The 25,103-nt window shown below is 43.2% G+C and overlaps 1 protein-coding gene across 1 annotated transcript in view; it reads left to right on the top strand.

Annotated features, from left to right (window-relative positions):
• The window catches only part of sbf1 (SET binding factor 1), a 131,829-nt gene that overhangs the window by 55,892 nt on the left and 50,834 nt on the right, over window positions 1-25,103 (top strand). The window contains exons 7-15 of the mRNA XM_078234621.1: window positions 351-428; window positions 8,443-8,556; window positions 9,505-9,633; window positions 10,876-10,974; window positions 11,409-11,613; window positions 11,780-11,892; window positions 14,339-14,488; window positions 14,780-14,848; window positions 15,663-15,821. Coding sequence (XP_078090747.1) covers window positions 351-428; window positions 8,443-8,556; window positions 9,505-9,633; window positions 10,876-10,974; window positions 11,409-11,613; window positions 11,780-11,892; window positions 14,339-14,488; window positions 14,780-14,848; window positions 15,663-15,821 — 1,116 coding nt within the window. The remainder of the gene's footprint in view (window positions 1-350; window positions 429-8,442; window positions 8,557-9,504; window positions 9,634-10,875; window positions 10,975-11,408; window positions 11,614-11,779; window positions 11,893-14,338; window positions 14,489-14,779; window positions 14,849-15,662; window positions 15,822-25,103) is intronic.

The following is a 25,103-nucleotide window of genomic DNA, read 5'->3' as shown; positions in this document are numbered from 1 at the left end:
CAAAATACAGCAGTGGGTGGAGATCCTAAATAAAAACAAAATTGCTGGATACGCTGAGCAGGTCAGTCAGCATCTGTGGAGAAAGAAGCATAGTTAACATTTCCGGTCTTCGATCTTTCATTAGGTTCTGTGTTCAGGTACACAAGAAATGCAGGAAATTCTGCTGGTTTTTAACCAACTCTTCTAGCCATATCTGCGAGAGCTCATCAGGTTTACAGTAGGAAGTCCCAATTTGGGCAGTGATTCCTATAATGGAAGGTGTTGATAGGATGGATGACAGATCTGAGATGTCTAATAGATTTTTACATAGAAAAATATTAATTGTACATTTCCCATGTTTTCCCTCACAGGTTTTGGACCCAGAATTGGAGTATGCGGATTATGCCTTCCCGCCCTCCTCTACATCAGCCTCTTCAATGAAATTCCAGGTACAATAATAAATGAGAATTGGGAATTAACAAATGGCATGGTATCCTTTTTAACAGTTTAGTAGACTTTGTTAACTTATTGGTAAATTATTACTCTGCAATTCTGTATTTACACTGAGTAACTGATAGGTTGCTGAGTAAGCAGTGCAACTTGGTGCCATTATAGTGAAAATTCCTTATCCTGCATAAACATGTACAGTTACACAGTGAGTAACATTTGCCCCCACGAATAAACAGTGACTACAGTTAGTGACTCGTGTTCTGAATGAACAGTCACTCTACAATTGCAGTAAATGAACTTGAGTAAGCAGCAGACCTGTCCAGTTACATGGTCACCCTTGAATAGCAGCAACGCTGTACAGTTGGGTATTAACCCTTACTCTGCTGACTAAATAGTGGTTCTGCAATGCTTAATCCTGATGTTGCTAAATAAATGTAAATTGTGTTTTATATTGCAAGTTGATAGCTCGCCAATGTAAGGTGGTCAACATTCTAGGTCTAAAGGCCTGAGATGTTAGCCGCTCTCCTAATCTCCACAAATGTTGCCTGATTTGGGCATTTCCAGTAGATTTTGATTAATATTTCAGATTTCTAAAATCTATAGTATTTTGCCTCGTGGTTTACATTGTAGGCCAGTGAGAGGCATTAATCAGATCATTTTCCATCTGTAATCATGTCAATTAACCTTTATTAGTCCAAATTCTGTAGAAATGCAAACAATACCAGAGGACTGGAGGGTGATGAGTCCTGGGATCTTACAGTAGAGAATGCCCACCACACCTGTGCTGAATCTCAGCTGTCCATCTAGTCCCATTTACCTATCCTTTCCCATACCCAATTGATTTTAGTATTTTCCAAACACTCACCTAATTCCTTTTTAAAGATTAGGACTCTGCTTGCATTAGTTTTCAATTAAGCATTCCATGTTTTAACTAACATCAATAAAAAAAAGTCTCCTAGCCTTTTGCTTTGATCATAACCTTGATTTTATGCCCGCTAGTTACTTTGTCAGTCAGTGGAAAAGGTGATTCTTGATTTAGTGTTGTCAAAGTCTCTCAGCATTATTAACACTTCTGCAATACAAGCAAGGTTAAGGTGAGATTTGACAGATCATCTCAATATTTTTCTTTCCAAGTAACTAAAGCCTCATCCCTGGTATCATCCTGTGTGTCTCTTAATCTCTCTGTGATCATGGTATCCTTCCTAAAGTAAGGTGCCAAAATTGGACCCAATATTCCAACTGGACTCTAACCAATGATTAGCACTATCTATTTGCTTTTGCACCCCTGCCTCCCACCCCCCCCATCTCTATTTGTCAACCATAGGATCACAGTGCTTTTATTTTACAGTTTTATCAACTAGTCTTTCAACTTCTAAACATTTACCTGTCTGATACCTTGAACCTTTCTTTCTCTACTACTTCTCAAGCTTTGCCATTTACATCAATAGCTTGCACTTGTCGTAACTTGAGTTAAGCTTGCATTTAATAAAGTAAAATGTCCCAAGGTGCTTCACAGTAAAGTTCGCAAACAAAGTTTTCATCAAGTCACATAAGGAGATAAGAGGGTAGATGACAAAAAGTTTGGTCAGAGATACAGGTTTAAAGGAGTGTTTTTAAAGGAGGAGTGAACGGTATTGAGGTGGAGAAGTTTCAGGAGGGAATACCAGAACTTATGGACTAGACAGCTGAAGGCATGATGGGCCATTGGTGGAATGGTGACAAATCCACATTTGCAAGATATAATTGGGAAAGAGCAAAAATTTCAAAAGTTTTTAGGACTGAAGGAGGACCGAAACCACACAGGGATTTGAACATACGGATGAGAATTTTAAAATCGATATGTAGTCAGACTGAAAGCCACTGTGGGTCAACAAGCATGGGTGATGGGTAAACAAGATTCAGTCAGAGTTAGAATATGGACAGTAATGTTTTTGTTGAGCTCAGGTTTGTGAAGGGTAGAAGATGCCGGGGAAGAACTTACTGGATCAAATCTGGCACCTCTTTTCCTTTACAATTAGCCACACCTTTTTTTGGCCACTGCAAATTTTGACCTCTCCCCTATATTCTATTCCAGATTATTTTAGTTTATTGAAAAGGCCATTGGAACTCCTTGCCACAGAGAGCTGTGGGGGCAGAGTCCTTGTGCAAATTTAAGGCTGAGGTAGATAGATTATTGATCAGGAAAGGAATAAAGAGTTGTGGAGAAAGGGGATGTGAGGATTGTTGGTTAAGCCATGATCCTGTTGAATGGTGGAGCAGAGCAGGCTCGAAGGGCCGAATGGCCTACTCCTTTTCCTATTTTGTATGGTCTTACAATACTGATGCTTCCTACCTTGGAACATATCCGGAACATATTGTGCTTTTTGAGTCTATGTCTATTTACCTGAAATCACTTGCTCATCATCCTCGGAGCCATTAGGGGGATTTTGTGCTCCCATTTTCAGGGGTGTGGGATAGGTGGCAACCCCCCCCCCCCCCCCAATACACCTTATATTGTCCATTACTGTTGAGGTGAATCTTGGCAGGTCCCACAGCATGCGCCTGGCGAGCAGAACCCACCAGAGTAATTTAGGTGAGTGCTTGGCACGCTTGGGGGAAAATGATGAGAGGATTATGCTCAGGGACTGTCCCCTAGCACTCCCAGGGGGTGGTTCTGTTTGTAATTTCCTGTATTGGTCACCCTGATCTTTTACCCTGCCATTTTTCCCACTGCATCACTCTGCCTATTTTTTAGACATTTCCACCATTGTCTCAGTATAGAATATCTATTTGTTTCATTGGCACCTGTAGAAATTTTTACACTATCTGCCATCTCCCTTTTCTGTCCTGACAGATGGTCGCATTCCACTGGCCTTTGCCATTGAGGAGTATGTTACACCTTTGTTCAGGAAAGAGGAAAGGGACCGGTTAACCTTAAGTCAGTAGTAGGGAGCTGCTGGGAACCATAAAAAGGGATAACTTGAGCGAGAAAGGATATTCAGAACAGATTTGTGAAGACAAGTTACGCATGAATCCTTCCCGGAAATTACTTAATCAAAAGGCAAGAGGAGTAAGAAACTTGTGCAGATTAAAGTCCATGGAATGCAAGGTAAAGAGGAAATGCAAGTAGAATGATACTATAGGCTTTAAAACAGAAAGGAATAAATCTTTCATGCCTAAACATCACATTTAGGCATTTGATACAATTTCCCATGAAAGGCTATGTGTAATTTCTGGGTATTCAGGGTAAAACATGGGAATGGATGAGAACATGCCTTCGGATAGAAAATGAGTGATTTATCAAAGGTGTGAAGTTGAGATGGGCTAAGGGCTACTGAATTTGTGACCCTTGACTGTTTCTAATTGATATCAGTGACTTGGATTCAAAAAATCAAGACTGAGTTAGACAGACTGATTTTTGATACGTCAAGGGTAATAGGGACAGGCAGGAAAGTGGAGTAATGATCACAATCTGATCAGCCATAATCTTATTGAATGGCAGAGCAGGCTTAAGGGGCCAAATGACCACCTCCTATTTCTTATGTTTTTATGTAAAACAATGGAAATGATCAAACTAGGAGAGACATTGGAATCAAAAGAGGCAGCTCAGAAATTAGAGAATGCATTAGACAAAATATGTCTAATATTCCTGTACATCTTTGTAAGGATGAAGGATAAGTATGGCAAGTTTTGGGAACCTTGGATAACGAGAGATATTGTGAGCCTAGTCAAAGAGAAAAAGGAAGCATTTGTCAAAGCTAGGAAGCTGGGAACACACGAAGCAAGTGTGGAATACAAGGAAAGTAGAAAAAAACTTAAGCAAGGAATAAGGAAGGCTAAAAGGGGTCACAAAAAAGCCTTGGCCAGCATGATTAAGGAAAATCGCAAGGCTTTTTATACTTGTATAAAGAGCAAGAGGGTAGCCAGGGAGAGGGTTGGCCCACTCAAGGACAAGGGAGGGAATCTATGCGTTGAGCCAGAGGAAGTGGGCGAGGTATTAGATGAGTGCTTTGCATCATAGAAATCATAGAAACCCTACAGTGCAGAAGGAGGCCATTCGGCCCATCGAGTCTGCACCGACCACAATCCCACCCAGGCCCCACCCCCACATATTTACCCGCTAATCCCTCTAACCTACGCATCCCAGGACTCTAAGGGGCAATTTTTAACCTGGCCAATCAACCTAACCCGCACATCTTTGGACTGATTTATATATATTTATTTATATATATATATATATATATCAGTGGGACTTGGTAGATGATGAGTCTGGGAAAGGATGTGTAGATAGTTAGAGTCATGTTGACTTCAAAAAGGAGGAGGTATTGGAGTTCTTGAGAAACATTAAGGTAGACAAGTCCCCAGGACCTGATGGGATATACCCCAGAATACTGAGAGGGGCAAGGGAGGAAATTGCTGGGGCCTTGAGAGAAATCTTTGTGTTCTCACTGGCTACAGGGGAGGTACAGTAAGAAGTCTCAACACCAGGTTAAAGTCCAACAGGTTTATTTGGTAGCAAAAGCCACTAACTTGCGGGGTGCTGCTCCTTCGTCAGGTAAGTGGGAGTTCTATAGGGGAGGTCCCAGAGGATTGGAGAATAGCCAATGTCGTTCCTTTGTTTGAGAAGGGGAGCAAGAATAATCCAGGTAATTACAGGCCGGTGAGTCTTACATCAGTGGTAGGGAAATTATTGGAGAGGATTCTTCGAGACAGGATTTATTCCCACTTGGAAATAAATGGATGTAGTAGTGAGAGGCAACATGGTTTTGTGAAGGGGAGGTCGCGTCTCACTAACTTGATCGAGTTTTTCGAGGAAGTGACGAAGATGATTGATGAGGGTAGGGCAGTGGATGTTGTCTACATGGACTTCAATAAGGCCTTTGACAAGGTCCCTCATGGCAGACTGGTGCAGAAGGTGAAGTCGTGTGGGATCAAAGGTGAGCTGGCAAGGTGGATACAAAACTGACTCGGTCAAAGAAGACAGAGGGTAGCAGTGGAAGGGTGTGTTTCTGAATGGAGGGCTGTGACAAGTGGTGTTCCTCAGGGATCAGTGCTGGGACCTTTGCTGTTTGTAATATATATAAATGATTTGGAGGAAAATGCAACTGGATTGATTAGTAAGTTTGCGGACGACACAAAAGTTGGTGGATTTGCAGATAGCGATGAGGACCATCAGAGGATATAGTGGGATATAGATCAGTTGGAGGCTTGGGCAGAGAGGTGGCAGATGAAGTTTAATCCGGACAAATGTGAGGTAATGCATTTTGGATGGTCTAATACAGATAGGAAATATACAGTAAATGGCAGAACCCTTAGGAGTATTGATAGGCAAAGGGACCTGGGTGTACAGGTACACGGGTTACTGAAAGTGGCAATGCAGGTGGAGAAGGTAGTCAAGAAGGCATACGGCATGCTTGCCTTCATCGGCCGAGACATTGAGTTTAAAAATTGGCAAGTCATATTGCAGTTTTATAGAACCTTAGTTAGGCTGCACTTGGAATATAGTGTTCAATTCTGGTCGCCACAATACCAGAAGGATGTGGAGGCTTTGGAGAGGGTACAGAAAAGATTTACCAGGGTGTTGCCTGGTATGGAGGGCATCAGCTATGAGGAGAGGTTGGAGAAACTTGCTTTGTTTTCACTGGAACGACGGAGATTGAGGGGTGACCTGATAGAAGTCTACAAGATTATGGGAGGCATGGACAGAGTGGATAGTCAGAAGCTTTTTCCCAGGGTGGAAGAGTCAATTATTAGGGGGCACATGTTTAAGGTGCGAGGGGCAATGTTTAAAGGAGATGTACGAGGCATATCTTTTACACAGAGGGTGGTGGGGGTGCTGGAACTCTTTGCCGGGGGAGATGGTGGAAGCAGATATGATAGTGATTTTTAAGAGGTGTCTTGACAAATGCATGAATAGGATGGGAATAGAGGGATATGGTCCCCGGAAGGGTAGGGGGTTTTAGTTAAGTCAGGTAGCATGGTCACTGCAGGCTTGGAGGGCCGAAGGGCCTGTCCCTGCGCTGTAATTTTCTTTGTTCTTTGTAAGTCGGCAAAACAATGGAAAATTAAATTGGAACCTGCTCATAGAAAGGGAAAATGGACACCGTATACTCCATAAATGGGTGCTTAATTAGCTAAAGAATTTGCAACACCTAAGAATCTTAATAAACTTACCTCCCATCAATGTAGAGCAGCAATCAATAAAACTATAGAATGTTGAATTCTGCAGCCAAAATAGAACACAGTGCAGAAAGAGGCCTTTGGTCTCCTGAATCTGCACCGACTCTGAAAGACTACCTTGTCCAGGCCCTTGCCCCTGCCCTATCCCTGTAGCCCCAAACATTTCCCATGGCTAATCTATCTAATCTACACATCCCTAGTCACTAAGGGGCAATTCTAGCATGGCCAATCCACCTAACCTGCACATCTTTGGACCGTGGGAGGAAACTGGAGCACCCGGAGGAAACGTTAGAGACCGTCACCCAAGGCTGGATTCGAACCTGGGTCCCTGTTGCTGTGAGGCAGCAGTGCTAACCACTGTGCTACTGTGCTGCCCATAACAGTAGAATAAGTCAGAGCAAGTTGGGGACTCATGTTGAGGGGTCAAAAGTCTGAGCTATCGGTGATGGCTGGAGAAACTTAGGCTAATGAACAAATCATTTTTCAGGAATTGTTTTGATTGGTGTTCCGTTGAAAAAGCATAACTTTTAATGATGTGTGTCAGCTGGAAATGGTGCTTAATATGCTAAAATGATTTTCTTAGAAACTAAACAATTAATTTATTAACTTGTTTGGGTAGTTAAAAAAATACACAATGTCAGAATTCCTTTAATCTCGCCCTCTATACAATGTGATTTAAAGAAAAAGAGGCTGAAACCTTGTCTTGCTAATCAGGCAGTGAAAAATCTGCAGGGTGAAGATGTTTCCCTCTTGGCTATAAGATAGAATGTGGTGGAATTTGTCTATTTATGCCAAACAAGCTGACTTCTATTGTCGTGCAACATCATGTGTTCATATTGCTTTTTTAATGCAAACATAAGTTGTATTGGGGCAGCACGGTGGCACACTGGTTAGCACTGCTGCCTCACAGTGCCAGACACCCAGGCTCCATTTCCTGCTTGGGTCAATGTCTGTGCGGAGTCTGCATGTTCTCTCCATGTCTGTGTGGGTTTCCTCCGGGTGCTCAGGTTTCCTCCCACAGTCTGAAAGACGTGCCGGTTAGGAGCATTGGCCATGCTAAATTCTCCCTCAGTGTACCCGAACAGGCGATGGAGTATGGCGACTAGGGGATTTTCACAGTCACTTCATTGCAGTGTTATGTAAGCCTACTTGTGTCACTAATAAATAAACGTTAAACTTTAAAACTATTGGTTGAACTGGGAGAATTTATTTATGTGTTACTTTGTTTAATCTATGTCAGAAATGGCATCTTAAGATCTTTTGAGGCACGTAGTGAGTGTGGCATGCTTGGAAGGAACAGATGATTTTGGAGCCATGATTCTGAAAGCTTTCCAATACTGGGTGTTTTCCCATCTCATGCCCGGGTCTGTTGTAAACTAATTAATGGAGATTCATTGTTGTAATTAGTAAGCTCTCTTATTGTTGCTCATGACTACCAGGATGGTAGAAGGCAAACTAGATATGTCTTGGTCTTTCTTTATCTGGAAATTCTGATGTTTCGCTTAGTTTACATAAAACAGCTTCACGGTGTGAACCAAAACTCAGCCCAGTGAAGTCAGTGCACTCATTGCCAATGATGTGCTGAGAGATGTTTAGGGGTCTTGAAAAGCACTATATAAATGCAAACCATTTTTTCTTGTGTTTACTCGATCTTGTACGGCAGAGCAATCTCCACTAACCATGCATGGTATGGCTCCTCAGATGATGCACAAAATTTGAACAAATGGTTGGTTTTGCTCTTATCTGAGATTAGTTTCATGGCGAGTGCTCTGTGATTTCAGCTGTAAAAATCTCTTGCATGTAACTGGTTCTCTGAAGTAAATATTCCAGCTAACTCACTGTGTGCTTTCCTAGGATAAGGAGATCCGTGCTGTTTTTCTGCGCTTGTTTGCACAGCTTTTTCAAGGTTATCGGTGGTGTCTGCAAATTATCCGCATCCATCCAGAGCCAGTCATTCGTTTTCACAAGGTATGGCGGGTACATCCAGAGGCTGGAAAATAGTATACAGTGGGAAGGTATGGAATGAGCAAGGTGTTGAGTGTATAAACAAATTGATCTTGCAGTATGCTGCACAGGAAGGAGTGATCATAATGTACGCAGAATAGAGTGATCAGACTGCGCGCACTACTGGCAGGGGTGATTGCACAGTACAGGAAGTGTTCTGGCAGAGCGATTGTCCTGTACAAACCATGTTCCAACAATTGTTGCGCTGTATAGGGCAGATACGGACAGGGACCATTGCATTGCACGGGGTGTGTACTGACAGGGGCGATGGCTCAGAACTGGGAATGTCCTGGCAGAAGCAATTACACAGTGCAGGGAATTTATTGGAAGGGGTGACGTAGAGAATGGAGTGTACTGGTGCAGGGGCAATGGCACAGTACTGAGAATGTACCAGTGCAGGAGTAATAGCACAGTAGAGAGCGTATGCTAGTGTACAGGCAATTGTATAGTGCTGGGCGTGTACTGGCAGGGGCCATTGTACAATACAGGGAGTGTATTGCAGAGATAATGGCACTGTGCAGTGGTCAGTGTATTGGCAGAGATGATCACACAGTACAGTGTGTGTACTGGCTGGACGATGGCCCTGGACGAAGTACAGGGAATGTGCCAGTAGGGGTGATGGCACAGAGCAGTGCACCGGTGCAGGAGAATGGCACAGCACAGGGAGTATACCAGTGCAATAGCAATTGCACAGTACAGGGAATATACTTGTGCAGGCACAGTTTCACAGTACAGGCAGTGTACCAGCAGGTGCGATCACATAGCAGTCAATGACCATCAAGGTTGTAATGATTATTTTGGAATTACTATAATTTTCAAGACTTGAAGGTGAAAGTGACTAACATTTCTGGCATTGGTTGATGTTTAATGGGATTGTTGGTAACTCATGGTTGTTGTACTCTGCTGGTATAGGTGGCCTTTTTGGCCCAACGAGGGTTATTCGATGATGACTTTCTGACCAAAGTTCTTGAAGGAATGGCCTTTGCACGATTTGTATCAGAAAGAGGCTCACCATATCGACCATGTGACCTGTTTGATGAGGTAACCCTTAATTGCTATTTGTCATGAGAACATATGAAATAAGAGCAGGAATGTTCTATTTGACCCTTGGGCAAGCCTACCCTGCCATTCAATAAGATCTTGGCTAATCTGATTGTGTCCTTGACTCCCAAAATCCTTGACTCCTTTGTAGATCAAAAATCTGAGCAGCACGGTGGCACAGTGGTTAGCCCTACTGTCTCACAGTGCCAGGGACCTGGGTATGATTCCCGGTTAGGCCACTGTCTGTGCGGAGTCTGCACGTTCTCCCCATGTCTGTGTGGGTTTCCTCCAAATACTCCTGTTTCTTCCCACAGTCCAAAAGGCGTGCTGGCATTGGCCATGCTAAATTCTCCCTCAGCGTACCCGAACAGGTGCCAGTGTGTGGCGACTAGGGGTTTTCACAGTAACTTCATTGCAGTGTTAATGTAAGACTACTTGTGACACTCATAAATAAGCTTTAAACATTGAATATATTCCATGACTCGACCTCCACTGGTCTCTGAGTTAGAAAATTCCAAAGATTAGCAACCCTCTGAGAGAAGAAATTCCTCTTCATCTCCACCTTTAAAAGGGAGATCTCTTATATTTAAACTAGTTCTAGGCTCCCCAGAAGTCTTAAATTAGACATTGGGCTTGTCTGAAGCAGGGTGTGTGATTCTTGGAGTCAGAGTGTGACCACAGTGATTGTAAAGCAGGGTCACTGACTCCTGCATTATTTATCACCTATAACACCATGGGTTGCTGGAGGCCCTGATTTCATTATTATTATTGTTCCCTACACTGCCCCATTCCAAGCTGAGAGCAGATTAATAGATGATCTCAATCACTGCCTTCACGAACAGGTGGCTAAGATATGGAAGGGTGACCCTACTTGCATTCCCATTGGAGGTTGACCATGACTAACTTCCTGCCCGTGTGACAGGGTGATGCTGTCTGATCCTCCCCATGGGAGTGAGAGAATGTTACCCTGCCTGATGCCCCATCAGAGTGTGAGAATAACCCTCCCTGCCAGCGTGAGAGAGCAATGCTGGAAGGCCTCCCACTGGCATATGAAAGGTTGACACTGCCTGATGCCTCATTAGTGTGTGAGGAGGCAGTCTTGCCTGATTCCCTGAGAGAAAGTAATCTGGGTCAGAAGCAGCCTTGTGCGTCAGTCCCAGGTCTCAATGATACAGTGCCACACTTGTATCTGATGTTAGGTTCTGACGGTAATGAATGAATGCTTCATATTTCTGTTTACAGTTGGTAGCAAATGAAATCGAGAGAATCCGATTGGAGGAGGGAAATGCACAGAAAGCTCTGAAACACGTGAAGGAAATCTCAGAACAGCTTCACCGGAATGTATGTCCCTTATCTAAATCAATAGCTTTGGTAACAGCGCATCAACAAATGATATTGTGCGACATAACCATGGGGAGAAGTTCTCGAGAGCATGCTGATAATACCACCATTTAGCTGTGAGCGTTTTGCCTGCTCAGATGTGATTTTGTAATTTAAAATTGGGATTTGCATTAGTTTTCTTAAGCTGTTGGGAAGGAGGTTGAGTTCACTCTTTTAGCTGTGGACTGCTTATCCATTTATGCACAGAGTTTGACAGAAGTTTTGTTTGCAGATTTTTGTATTTCTAAATAGATGGACAGCTGCAGAATAAAGACATCTTTTTTGATTTGGCTTTTGCTTGCGATTCAGTGTTAAGTGCTTGCATAAGTGACAAGTAAGAGTGGTGCCAGCTGAGGTGTCCTCAGGTCATCATCTCTATTCTGCCCTTCTAACAGGAGAACCCTTACCCAGCAGTTGCTATGCACAAAATACAAAAACCAAAGGAGGGCTCCCATCTGAGGGTGCAGCAGAACACCTTTCCTCACTTGGATGAGGGAACAGTGCAGTGGATCGTCGACCAGGCCACTGCCAAATTGAAGAACGCCCCACCTGCAGTTAAAGCTGAGATGAAATGCGTAGTGCCTATGGGACCTCCAAGCGGTGAGTTTACTGTGAAGTTCATCTCACTATAATGGCCTGACACTGTTCTTAGCATGTATATATAAAGATAATTTGGGCACAATATTGATATTTGCTGAGAATGGGGTGAATGTTAGTATAAGTTTACTGAACTGAATATTTCATTAAAGAATTTTCTTCTCTAAAGCTACTATAATCGATCAAAATGGTATCGTCCTTGCCAACAGTGCTCGAAGGTTAGAGGTTGTCAGGAATTGCATAACCTACATATTTGAAAACAAAATGTTAGAAGCCAAAAAGGTAAATTTATACTCTATTATTTAGTTATGTATCTATCACCTTGTTGAATAATTAATTGTGTTGTGATGTTTAATGATTCTTAGTTGCTACCGGAATTAGCACTGATGCACTGCACTTCTACTCATTCACACATTTTGTCTGTAAATGAGTGATCTCACTTAGACTGTGAAGCAGCTGGTGAGATCAATGATAAAATGACATACTCTGATCAGCACAGGGTGCCTTGTTAATATTTGTGCTGAAGTACATTGAATGGACAGCATAGAGGGACTTTTACTCTGAATCTGTATCTGCCCTGGGAGTGTTTGATGAGGCAATGGAGAGGGAGCTTTTGGAATAGGAATAGGCCATTTGATGCTTCACGCCTGCCCTACTAATCAATAATATCATAACAATCTGATTATGGTTTCAACTCTACCTCCACCCCCATCCCCCCCACCCCCAACACCCCTATCCCCACCATCCCTGCCCAATAACCTTTGACTCCCTTCTCTATCAGAATTCTAACTCAGCCTTGTTTAGATTCAATGACCCAGCTTCCACTGTTTTCTGGGGAAGAGAATTCCACCAACTAACGACCCTCTGAGGGGGAAAACGTTTTTTCCTTACCTCCATCTTAAAACAGAGCCTGCTTATTTTTAAACTGTGTCGCCTTGTTCTAGCCTCCTTCATGAGGAAACATTCTCCCGATATCCACCTTATCAAGTCCCCCCGGGATCTTAAATGTTTCTGTAAGATCATGGAAAGGCTACAGTTCAGAATAAAGCCATTTGGCCCAACTTATTTGTACTGGTTCTCACAAGAAGACAAGAAGTAGGAGTAGACCATGTGGCCTGTAAAGCCTGTTCTGCTATTCAAAATGATCATGGCTGATCTTGGGCTTCAGCTCCACTTTTCTGCATGTTCCCCACACCCCTTGAGTCTGAGACCAAAAAGCTGTCTTTGTCTGTCCCAGCTTTAACTTTATTCAAAGATAGAGTGGCCACAACCCTCTGGAGCAGAGAATTCCAAAGATTCACAACCCTTTTTTAGTGAAGTAATTTCTTCTTATCTCAGTCCCAAATAATCAGCCCTTTATCCTGATACTGTGTTCCGCATGTTAGATTCCCTGACCAGAGGAAATAATCTTTCAGCATCTTCAGGCCTCTTTGGAATCTTGTACGTTTCGATAAGATTGTCTCTCATTCTTCAAAACTCCAGAGAAACTAGACCCACTTTGCTCAGCCTTTTCCCAAGGGGCAATGCCCTCATAAGAGTCTACAGCCAGGAAAAGGCCATTCGGCCCATTGAGTCTGCACTGACAATCCCAGGGACTAATTTAGTGAACCTCCGCCTCCAATGTACATATATCCTTTCTTAAATGTAGAGACCAAAACTGCGCACAGTACTTCAGAAGTCTCGCATGTCAAAAGTTTGCCCACTCACTTAACTCATCTATATCCCTTTGTAGACTGTTTACCTCCTCTGGATAATGTACTGTCCTACCTATTTTGGTGTCAACAGCAAATGTAGCTATCATACATTTGGTCCCTTCATCCAATAAAAATGGTAAATAGCTGAGGCTCCAGCGCTGGTCCCTGTGACACTCTGCTAGTTACAGACTGCCAACCCCCAAAAAATACTCATTTATCCTTATTCTCTGCTTCCTATAAGCGAACCAATGTTTATCCATGCTAATATGTTACCCGTACATCATGAGTCCTTACTTTGTGTATTAACCTTTGATGTGACATCTTATCAAATGCCTTTAGGAAATCTAAATTCAACGCACCTACAGATTCACCTTCATCAACTTGGCCTGTTAGTTCCTCATAGATCTTTCTTTCCCTTTCACAAAATCTTGTTGACTCTGCCTGATTCCGTTTTGATTTTCTAAGTATCGTACTTATAACTTTCACAGAAATGGAACTTAGCAAATTCTCTGACAGATGTTGGGCTCACTGGCCTACATTTTCTTGCTTTCTCCTTCCTACTTGAACAAAGGTGTTACATTTGCTATTTGGGACTTTTCCAGAACCTAAAGAATTTTGGAAGATTATAACCAATGTCTTTTTGATCTCTGCAGTGACTTCTTTTGCTGATGGTGATTGTTTTAAGATGCTCTCTCCCTTTCACTTCATTTTGGGAAGTTAGAAGTCAATGAAGCCAAACACAAAATACCTTTAGAGCACTTCTGTCATCCCCTTGTTTTCCATTAATAATTCCGTGTATAATTACTCTATCTAACCATGGAAATATTTGGTGAAACAATGTCGAGGGAACTTTATTCTGTATCTCACTTGTGCTGTTTTGATGGTGAAAAATGAGTGAGAATTTGAAGAAAGTTCATTCTGCAATACCTTAGAGAAGCAGCTTTGTCCATATAGCTGGGAGCTGTTGCTTACTGGATGGGTGTTTGTTATGCATTTTTTTCTAGAAGATTTATAAATCTGTTGTCTTTGTACAGCTGCTGCCTGCCATGTTAAGAGCCCTGAAGGGGCGTGCTGCTCGTCAGTGTCTCACCCAGGAGCTGAATTCGCACGTTCTGCAAAATCGAGCTGTTCTTGACCATCAGCAGTTCGACTATATTGTCCGGATGATGAACTGTGCACTGCAGGTATTATGGTGACTAGTCTTGTTCACAAACAACTGCGTGTGACTAATCTTTTCACTCCATCACTTTCCCATCCTGCCGTGTGTGTTTTCCCTATTCTCTGCCCGCCCACCTCCACAAATATTGAGGTCACATGAGGTCACAGCCACATACCTTATGTGAGATAATGATAGGTTAGACCCTGTCATCTGAAGGGTGGGGAGGGTGAGACACACTGTGAGGGAGGGTCACAAACTTTTTGTCAGTCAGTGTCTCAAAGATACAGCGACCTCAATCAAGTTTTTATTGTTTCAGGATTGCACACCATTGGATGAACATTTAATCGCTGCAGCTCTGCTCCCATTGGTTACAGCCTTCTGCAGAGTAAGTGTGCCTTCAAAAACATACATGATAGCATGTAAGACCTACATACACCAACACAAGACAGCGTCGGGAGACCGGCACACAAACACAGGACAGCACAGAGACCTCCAGGCAGACACAGGACAGCAGAGAGAGACCTGGGCGCAAACGCGGGGCGGCACAGAGAGACCTGGGCGCAAACGCGGGGCGGCACAGAGAGACCTAGGCGCAAACGCGGGGCGGCACAGAGAGACCTGGGCGCAAACGCGGGGCGGCACAGAGAGACCTGGGCGCAAACGCGGGGCGGCACAGAGACCTGGGCACAAACGCGGGGCGGCACAGAGAGACCTGGGCGCAAACGCGGGGCGGCACAGAGAGACCTGGGCGCAAACGCGGGGCGGCACAGAGAGACCTGGGCGCAAACGCGGGGCGGCACAGAGAGACCTGGGCGCAAACGCGGGGCGGCACAGAGAGACCTGGGCACAAACGCGGGGCAGCACAGAGAGACCTGGGCGCAAACGCGGGGCGGCACAGAGAGACCTGGGCACAAACGCGGGGCAGCACAGAGAGACCGGGGCACAGACACAGGACAGCACAGAGAGACCTGGGTGCAAACGCGGGGCAGCACAGAGAGACCGGGGGGGCAAACGCGGGGTGGAACGGGTGCGGGCAGCACGGGGGTCGTCCGGCACTCTGGCCCTGGGAGGCGCTGATTTGTTACAATCTGCTGGTATTGCTCACGTGCAGTTCCATTTACATTTCCAACCAGTGGATGTGGTTTAGCTCTTTTCTCTGTTAAAGATGCCGTGTAAACAGAAAATCTCAATGTTTGCAGAAACTGGGCTCTGGCGTCACACAGTTCGCATATAGTTGTGTACAGGAACACGTGGTGTGGACCAATCTCCAGTTCTGGGAGGCCATGTTTTACTGCGATGTACAGAACCATATCCGAGCGCTGTACTTGGAAGTCGATGCTGATCATCCCTCAGAAACAGTAAGTAATGGCTTGGTTACTGATTCCAGCAAAAATCGCTGCTCATCATTCCTGATGAGCACACTTTGTGACCACTTTACTGATAGCACTCGCCCCTATATTCTGAATGTATCCTAACTAGCGTTTGTGTGTCCCTTTGATTTTGTGCTCTGTCCATCTTCATAAAACTTGTCTGTAGTCAGTTTTAATCACTAGTTTCTTAGGGATATAATTGACGTCAAGTTGTTCCTGTTGTGCACATTGTAGAGAGCAGTCACTTACGGTGAAACCCAAGCTTGTGCTGGGTCACTCCCGGACAGTGAAATCTCAGCTTGTGGTATATTCACATTTAAAAGTAATGTGGTTCAATCCGAAATTAGGGTCTTAAATCTAAACATAGGTAACTATGAAGGTGTGAGAGACAAACTGACTATGGTAAATTGGGAAACTATGTTAAAAAGTATGGCAGTAGACAGGCAATGGCTAACATTTAAAGAACTAATGCATTCCTTTAATGCACAAAAACCCAGCAAGGAAAATATTCCAACCATGGCTAATGAAAGAAATCAAAAAGTATGGTAGCATAGTGGTTAGCACTGTTCCCTCACAGCGCCAGGGAGTTCAATTCCGGCTTTGGGTGACTCTCTGTGTGGAGATTGCATGTTTTCCCTGTGTCTGTGTGGGTTTCCTCTGGTATTTTCCCACAGTCCAAAGATGTGAAGGTTAGGTGGATTGGCCATGCTAAATTATCCCCTAGCCTCCAATGATGTGTAGGTTAGGTGGATTAACCATTGTAAATGTGCAGGGTGGGGGGCTCTTTTGGAGAGTTGGTGCAGAATCAATGGGCCAAATGGCTTCGTTCTGCACTGTAGGAATTCTATGATTGCATTAGATCAAAGGAAGAGGCATATGAAGTTGCCAAAATGAAGGTAAGCCTGAGGGTTCATAGAGGTTTACAGCATGGAAACAGGTCCTTCAGTCCAACTTGTCCATGCCGCCCCTTTTTTTAACCCCGAAATTAGTCCCAATTGCCCACATTTGACCCATACCCCTCTAAATCCATCTTACCCATGTAACTGTCTAAAAGCTTTTTAAAAGACAAAATTGTACCTGCCTCTACTACTACCTCTGGCAACTTGTTCCAGACACTCACCACCCTCTGTGTGAAAAAATCGTCTCTCTGGACCCTTTTGTATCTCTCCCCTCTCACCTTAAACCGATGCCCTCTAGTTTTAGACTCCCCTACCTTGGGGAAAAGATATTGACTATCTAGCTGATCTATGCCCCTCATTATTTTGTAGACCTCTATAAGATCATCCCTTAGCCTTCTACGCTGCAGAGAACTAAGTCTCAGTCTGTCCAGCCTCTCCTTATAACTAAATCCATCAAGTCCCGGTAGCATCCTAGTAAATCTTTTCTGCACTCTTTCTAGTTTAACTATATCCTTTCCATAATAGGGTGACCAGAACTGTACACAGTATTCCAGGTGTGGCCTTACCAATGTCTTGTACAACTTCAACAAGACGTCCCAACTCCTGTATTCAATGATCTGACCAATGAAACCAAGCATGCCGAATGTCACCTTCACCACACTATACATTTGTGACTCCACTTTCAAGGAGCTATGAACTTGTACCCCTAGATCTCTCTCTTCTATATCTCTCCCCAACATCCTACCATTAACTGAGTCAGTCCTGCCCTTGTTCGATTGACCAAAATGCATCACCTTGCATTTATCTAAATTAAACTCCATCTGCCATTCGTCAGCCCACTGGCCCAATTGATCAAGATCCTGTTGCAATCCTAGATATCGTTCGCTGTCCACTATGCCACCAATCTTGGTGTCATCTGCAAACTTACTAACCATGCTTACTAAATTCTCATCCAAATTATTAATATAAATGACAAATAACAGTGGATCCAGCACCAATCCCTGAGGCACACCATTGGTCACAGGCCTCCATTTTGAAAAACAACCCTCTACAACCACCCTTTGGCTTCTGTCACCAAGCCAATTTTGTATCCATTTGGCTACCTCACCCTGGATCCCATGAGATTTAACCTTATGCAACAACCTACCATGTGGTACCTTGTCAAAAGCCTTGCTAAAGTCCATGTAGACAACATCAACTACACTGCCCTTATCTACCTTCTTGGTTACCCCCTTCAAAAAACTCAATCAAATTTGTGAGACATGATTTTCCATTCACAAAGCCACGCTGATTGTCCTTAATCAGTCCTTGCGTCTCTAAACGCCTGTCGATCCTGCCTCTCAAAATACCTTCTAACAACTTACCCACTACCAGCCTGTAGTTCCCAGGCTTTTCCCAGCAGCCCTCCTTAAACAAAGGCACAACATTTGCCACCCTCCAATCATAGAAATCATAGAAACTCTACAGTGCAGAAGGAGGCCATTCGGCCCATCGAGTCTGCACCGACCACAATCCCACCCAGGGCCTACCCCCACATATTTACCCGCTAATCCCACGAACCTACGCATCACAGTACTCAAAGGGGCAATTTTTTTAACCTGGCCAATCAACCTAACCCGCACATCCTTTGGACTGTGGGAGGAAACCGGAGCACCCGGAGGAAACCCACGCAGACACGAGGAGAATGTGCAAACTCCACACAGGCAGTGACTCGAGCCGGGAATCGAACCTGGGACCCTGGAGCTGTGAAGCAGCAGTGCTAACCACTGTGCTACCGTGCCGCCCTTCAGGCACCTCACCTGTGACTATCGATGATTCAAATTTCTCTGCGAGGGGACTCGCAATTTTCTCCCTAGCCTCCCACAGTGTCCTGGGATTCACTTCATCAGGTCCCGGGGATTCATCTACCTTGATGCGCTTTAAGACTTCCGGCCCCTCCTCTTTTGTGTACTCTCCACAAGACATCACTATTTATTTCCCCAAGTTCCCTAACATCATGCTTTTCTCAACAGTGAATACTGATAGAAATATTCATTTAGGATCTCGCCCATCTCTTGTGGATCCGCACATAAATTACCTTGTTGATCCTTAAGAGGTTACTCTTAATGTAACTAGGGAGAGAGTAGGGAAGTTAGAAGCATTTTAGAATTCTGCAAAGGACAACCAAAATAAAGATTAAGAAAGGGAAAATAGAATATTAAAGTAAATAAGCGAGAAACATTAAAAAATTAAGACTGTAAAAGCTTCTACAGAGTGGTGATGGCACAATGGTTAGCACTGCTGCCTCACAGCTTCAGGGACCCGGGTTCAATTCCGACCTTGGGTGACTGGAGTTTGTACATTCTCCCTGTCTGTGTGGATTTATTCGAGGTGCTTCGGGTTCCACCCATAGTCCAAAGATGTACCGATTAGATGGATTGGCTATGGAAAATGTGTGGGGTTACAATGATAGGGCACGGGAGGGGGCTTGGATGCAGACCCGATGGGCCCAGTGGCCTCTACTGCACTGGAAGAATTCTATGATGATCCTATGAGATGTGTGAAAATGAAAAGATTAGCAAAAAAAAACAAACGTGTGTCCATTACAAGCAGAGTCAGGAGAATTTATAATGCGGAATAAGGGAATGGCCGAGAAAGTGAACAAATACTTTGTTCATCTTAATGGAGGAAAATACTAAAAACCTTCAAAAAATAATGGAGAATCAAGAGACTAGTGTAAACGAAGAACTGCAAGATATTAATATTAGTTCGCAAAAGTGCAAAAGCAATTAATAGGACTTGATGCAAAGAAATCCAGTAGACCTGATGATCTGTATTGCAGGGTGTTGAAAGAGGTGGCTGAAGAGATAGTAGATGCATTGGTAATCATCTTTCAAAATGCCATAGATTCTAGAATGGTTCCTGCAGTTTGGAAGGTGGCAAATTTAAGAAAGGAGAGCAAAAATGGGAAACTACAGACCTGTTAGCCTAACATCAGTCAGAGGGAAAATGCTAGAATCTTATAATAAAGGAAGTAATATTATGACACTTGGAAAACAATGGTAAGATTGGGAAGAGTCAACATGGATTTATGAAAGAATTTGTGTGTAACAAAGCTGATAGAGCTTTTTGTGGATGTAATTAGCAGAATAGATAAAGGGGGAACCTTTTGGTGCAAGTCCCACACAAGACGTTAGTGGACAAAAGTACAATATGTTGGATTGGGGGATGTACTGGCATGGATTGAGAACTGGCTAACAGACAGAAAACGGAATAGCAATAAATGGGTAATTTTCAGGTTGGCAGGCCGTAACTAGTGGAGTATCATTAGGATCAGTGCTTGGGTCCCAGCTATTCACAAACCATGTCCATGATTTGGATTTGGAGAAAAAATGTAACATTTCCAAACTTGCAGATTACATAAAACTAGGTGGAAGTGTGAGTTATGGGGAGGATGCAAAGATGTTTGAAGGGGATTTGGGGAGGCCAAGTAAATGGGCAAAAATTTGGCAGAGGATGAACAATGTGGAGAAATGTGAGATTATCACAAAAATCGGAAATAAAATATTTATTAAATGGTGAAAGGATGGAAAATATTCACTTTCAATATGGTCTTGGGCGTCCTTGTTCATGAGTCACTGAAAGCTAACATGCAAGCAAATGATATGTTGACATTTATTACAAGACGATTTGAGTATATGAGTAAAAATGTCTTGATGCAATTGTATGGAGCCTTTGTGAGGCCACACCTAAGGTATTATGTCCACTTTTGGTCCCCTGACCTAAGGAAATATATACTTGCCATAGACCAAGTTCAACGAAAGTTCACCAAACTAATTCCTGGGATGGAGGAATTATCTAGAAAAGATTAAATAGAGCCTTTATTCTTTGGAATTTAGAAGAATGAAATGTGATCTCATTGAAACATAGAAAATTCCTGCAGAGCTCAACCTGATAGGTTCATGAAGGATGTTTCCTCTGGTGGTGGTGGGGTGCATGTGTGCATGCATGCAGGATTAAGAAATGAAAAAGAGAATATGAATACAAACTAATAAACAACATAGGGCTGGACTCTAAAAGGTTCTTTAGGTTTATGAAAAAGAAAAGATTAGCTAGGACAAATGTTCTTCCATTTCATGTCGGGATAGGATAATTTATAGTGAAGAACCGGGAAATGTCAGAGAAATTCAACTTTGTGCGGTCCTCATGGAAAAAGATACAGAAAATCTCCCAGAAATACTACGCAACCAAGGGACTTGTGAAACTGAGGAAGTAAAAGAAATTAGTATCTGTAACAAGGTAGTTCTTGAAAATTTAAATGGATTGAAGGTTTGATAAATCCCCTGGACCAGCTGAGCTATATCCCAGAGTTTTGCAGGAGGTGGCTAAAGACAAACTGAATGCATTGGTGGTTATCGCTCAAAATTTTATAGATTCTGGAAAGGTTCCTGCATCTGGAAAGTAGCAAATGTAACCCCACTATTTAAGGAGGGAGGAAGAATGGAGAACTGCAGACCTGTTAGTTTGACGTCAGTAGGAGGGGCGTTAAATGCGAGGTTATTCCAAAACCCAGAAGGGTAACTTGGAACACCAGTTCTTAGTTGTATATATATTTTTGATTTGGTATAATATGGGAAAAGATGCGCTGCAAACAAGCGAGGAACAGTCCATTCATTTTGTGATCAATTAATAAAGAATATTTATTAACTTAAAAGAAAACACATGACAAGAAGGACTATGATGCACTACAACAGTGCACTTAACTACCCTGATGGCTGTACATACAGTTTCTCATGAGGTCAACATAAAAACATAAAAGATAGGAGCAGGAGGAAGCCATTTGGCTCTTAGAGTCTGCTCCGCCATTCATTATGATCATGGCTGATCGTCCAACTCAATAGCCTAATCCTGATTTTTCTCCATAACCTTTGATCCCATTCACCCTAAGTGCTATATCCAGCCGCCTCTTGAATACATTCAATGTGTTGACATTAACTACTTCCTGTGGTAATGAATTCCACAGGCTCACCACTCTTTGGGTGAAGAAATGTCTCCTCACCTCCGTCCTAAATGGTCTACCCTGAATCCTCAGACTGTGACTCCTGGTTCTGGATTCCCCCACCATCGGAAATACCCTCCCTGCATCTACCATGTCTAGTCCTGTTAGAATTTTAAAAATCTCTGAGATCCCCCCCTCATTCGTCTAAACTCGAGCGAAAACAATCCTAACCTAGTCAATCTCTCCTCATGCATCAGTCTCACCATTGCCAGAATCAGCCTGGTAAACTTTTGCTGCACTCTCTCGAGAACAGGAACATCCTTCCTCAGAAAAGGAAACCAAAATTGCACATAGTGCTTTAGCTGTGGTCTCACCAAGGCCCTGTATAATTACAACAAGAAGTTTAACAACACCAGGTTAAAGTCCAACAGGTTTATTTGGTAGCAAAAGCCACACAAGCTTTCGAAGCTCTTAGCCCCTTCTTCAGGTGAGTGGGAATTCTGTTCACAAACAGAGCTTATAAAGACACAGACTCAATTTACATGAATAATGGTTGGAATGCAAATACTTACAACTAATCAAGTCTTTAAGAGACGAAACAATGTGAGTGGAGAGAACATCAAGACAGGCTAAAAAGATGTGTATTGTCTCCAGACAAGACAGCCTTGTCTTGTCTGGAGACAATACACATCTTTTTAGCCTGTCTTGATGCTCTCTCCACTCACATTGTTTCGTCTCTTAAAGACTTGATTAGTTGTAAGTATTTGCATTCCAACCATTATTCATGTAAATTGAGTCTGTGTCTTTATAAGCTCTGTTTGTGAACAGAATTCCCACTCACCTGAAGAAGGGGCTAAGAGCTCCAAAAGCTTGTGTGGCTTTTGCTACCAAATAAACCTGTTGGACTTTAACCTGGTGTTGTTAAACTTCTTACTGTGTTTACCCCAGTCCAACGCCGGCATCTCCACATAATTACAACAACACATCCCTGCTCCTGTACTCTAAACCTTTCGCAATGAAGGCCAGCAAACCTTCTTTACCACCTGCATGCTTACCTTCAGTGACTGCACAAGGACTCCCAGGTCCTGCTGCTCACTCCCCTCTCCCAATTTACAGCCATTCAGGTAGTAATCTGCTGCCTCGTTTTTGCTTCCAAAGTGAATAACCTCACATTTATCAAAATTATAGTGCATCTGCCACTGATTTGTCCACTCAACCGAACCTGTCCAGATCATTCTGAATGATCTCTGCATCCTCGTCACAGTTCACCCTCCCATCCAACTTGGTATCATCTGCAAATTCCAAACATGCCACATCGATTGGCTCCCCCTTGTCAACTCTACTAGTTACACCTTCAAAGAATTCCAACAGCATAGTCAAGCATGATTTCCCCTTCATAAATCCATGCTGACTCTGCCTGATCCTGCCACTGCTTTTTAAATGCTCTGCTTTAAATTCCTTGATAATGGATTCGAGAATTTTCCCCACTATCGATGTTAGGCTTACTGGTCTATAATTTCCTGTTTTCTCTCTACCTCCCTTTTTGAATATTGAAGTGACATTAGCTACCTTCCAATCTGCAGGGACTGTCCCCAGAGACTATAGAATCCTGAAAGATGATCACCAATGCGTCCAGTATTTCTAGAGCCACTTCCTTAAGTACTCTGGGATGTAGATTATCAAGTCTGGGGATTTATCCGTCTTCAATGCCATCAATTTTCCCAGCACCAATTCTCTACTAATATCGATCTCCCTCAGTTCTTCCCTCTCACCAAATCTTGCATTCTCCAACATTTCTGGCATCTGATTTGTGTTTTCTGTTGTGAAGACAGAACCAAAGTATGCATTCAGTTGCTCGGCCATTTCTTTGTCCCCTATTATACATTTCCCCCATTTCTGTCTGTAGGGGACCTACATTTGTCTTCACCAACCTCTTTCTCTTCTTGTATCTATAGAAACTCTTAGTGTCAGTCTTTATGTTCCCTGCAAGCTTACTTTTGTACTGTATTTTCCCCTTCTTAATCAATCCCTTGGCCCTTCTTAGCTGAATTCTAAACTGCTCCTAATCCTCAGACCTATTATTTTTCTTGGCTAATCTGTATGCTTCTTCCTTAGGTCAGATACACTTTCTAATTTTCTTTGTAAGCTATGGATTGGCCCTCTTACCCATTTTGCTTTTGTGCCAGACAGGAATAAACGGTTGCTATATTTCCCCCATGTGTTTCTCGAATGTTTGCCATTGCCTATCCACCATCATCCCATTAACTCTCCCCAACCTATCAAGGCCAACTCACACCTCATATCCTCATAGTTTCCTTTATTAAGATTCAGCACCCTAGTCTCTGAATCAACTACTTCACTCTCCATCTTGATAAAAAATTCTCTAGTTGGTTCCTTCACAAATTAGTCAAGAAAACCATCCCGTATACACTCCAGGAATAATTTTCTACAGCATTGTGGCTAATTTGATTTGCCCAATCTATGTGCAGATTAAAATCACCCATGATCACCGATATTCCCTTTTCACATGCATCTCTAATTTTGTGTTTAATGCCACTCCCAACATCACCACTGCAGTTTGGGGGTTTATATATGACACCTACTAATATTCTTTGCCCCATGGTATTTCTCAACTCTACCCATACAGACTCCACATTGTCAGAGCTAATGTCCTTTCTCACTATTGTGTTAATTTCCTCTTTAACCAGCAGTGCCACTCCACCATCTTTTCTTTTATGCCTGTCCTTTCTAAATATTGAATACCCTGGCACATTCAATTCCCACCTCTGGTCACCCTGCAGCCATGTCTCCGAAAACCCAATTATATCGTATCCATTTACATCTATCTGCGCGATTAGTTCATCCACTTTATTGCAAATGCTCCGCACATTAAGGCACAGAGCCTTTAAGCTTGTCTTTTTAACATTGTTTGCCTTGCTCCCAATTTTTTTTAGCCCTGTTTGAACTTTGTCCTTGGTTTCTCTGCGCAGCACTTTTCTTATTCCCTTTTCTATCTTTTGTTTTTGACCTTGCTCCCTCCTTCTCTGACTCCTTACATAGGTTCCCATCCGCCTGGCATTTTAGTTTAAACCCTCTCCTACCGCTATAGCATACAGTCCCCCTAGGACATCAGTCCCAGTCCTGCCCAGGTGTAACCCGTCCAATTTGTACAGGTCTCACCTCCCCCAGAACCGGTCTCAATGCCCCAGGCATATGAAATCCTCCCCCAACACCATCTCTTCAGCCACATATTTATCCAATATATCCTGTCATTTCTACTCTGACTAGCACAAGGCACCGGTAGTAATCCTGAGATCACTACCTTTGAGGTCCGATTTCTTAACTTTCTTCCTAGCTCCCTGTATTCTGCTTTTAGGACTCATCCCTTTTTTT

This window comes from Mustelus asterias, chromosome 19 (assembly GCF_964213995.1).
Source record: "Mustelus asterias chromosome 19, sMusAst1.hap1.1, whole genome shotgun sequence".
Taxonomy (NCBI): Eukaryota; Metazoa; Chordata; class Chondrichthyes; order Carcharhiniformes; family Triakidae; genus Mustelus; species Mustelus asterias.
This window is presented reverse-complemented; position numbering and strand designations above follow the sequence as displayed.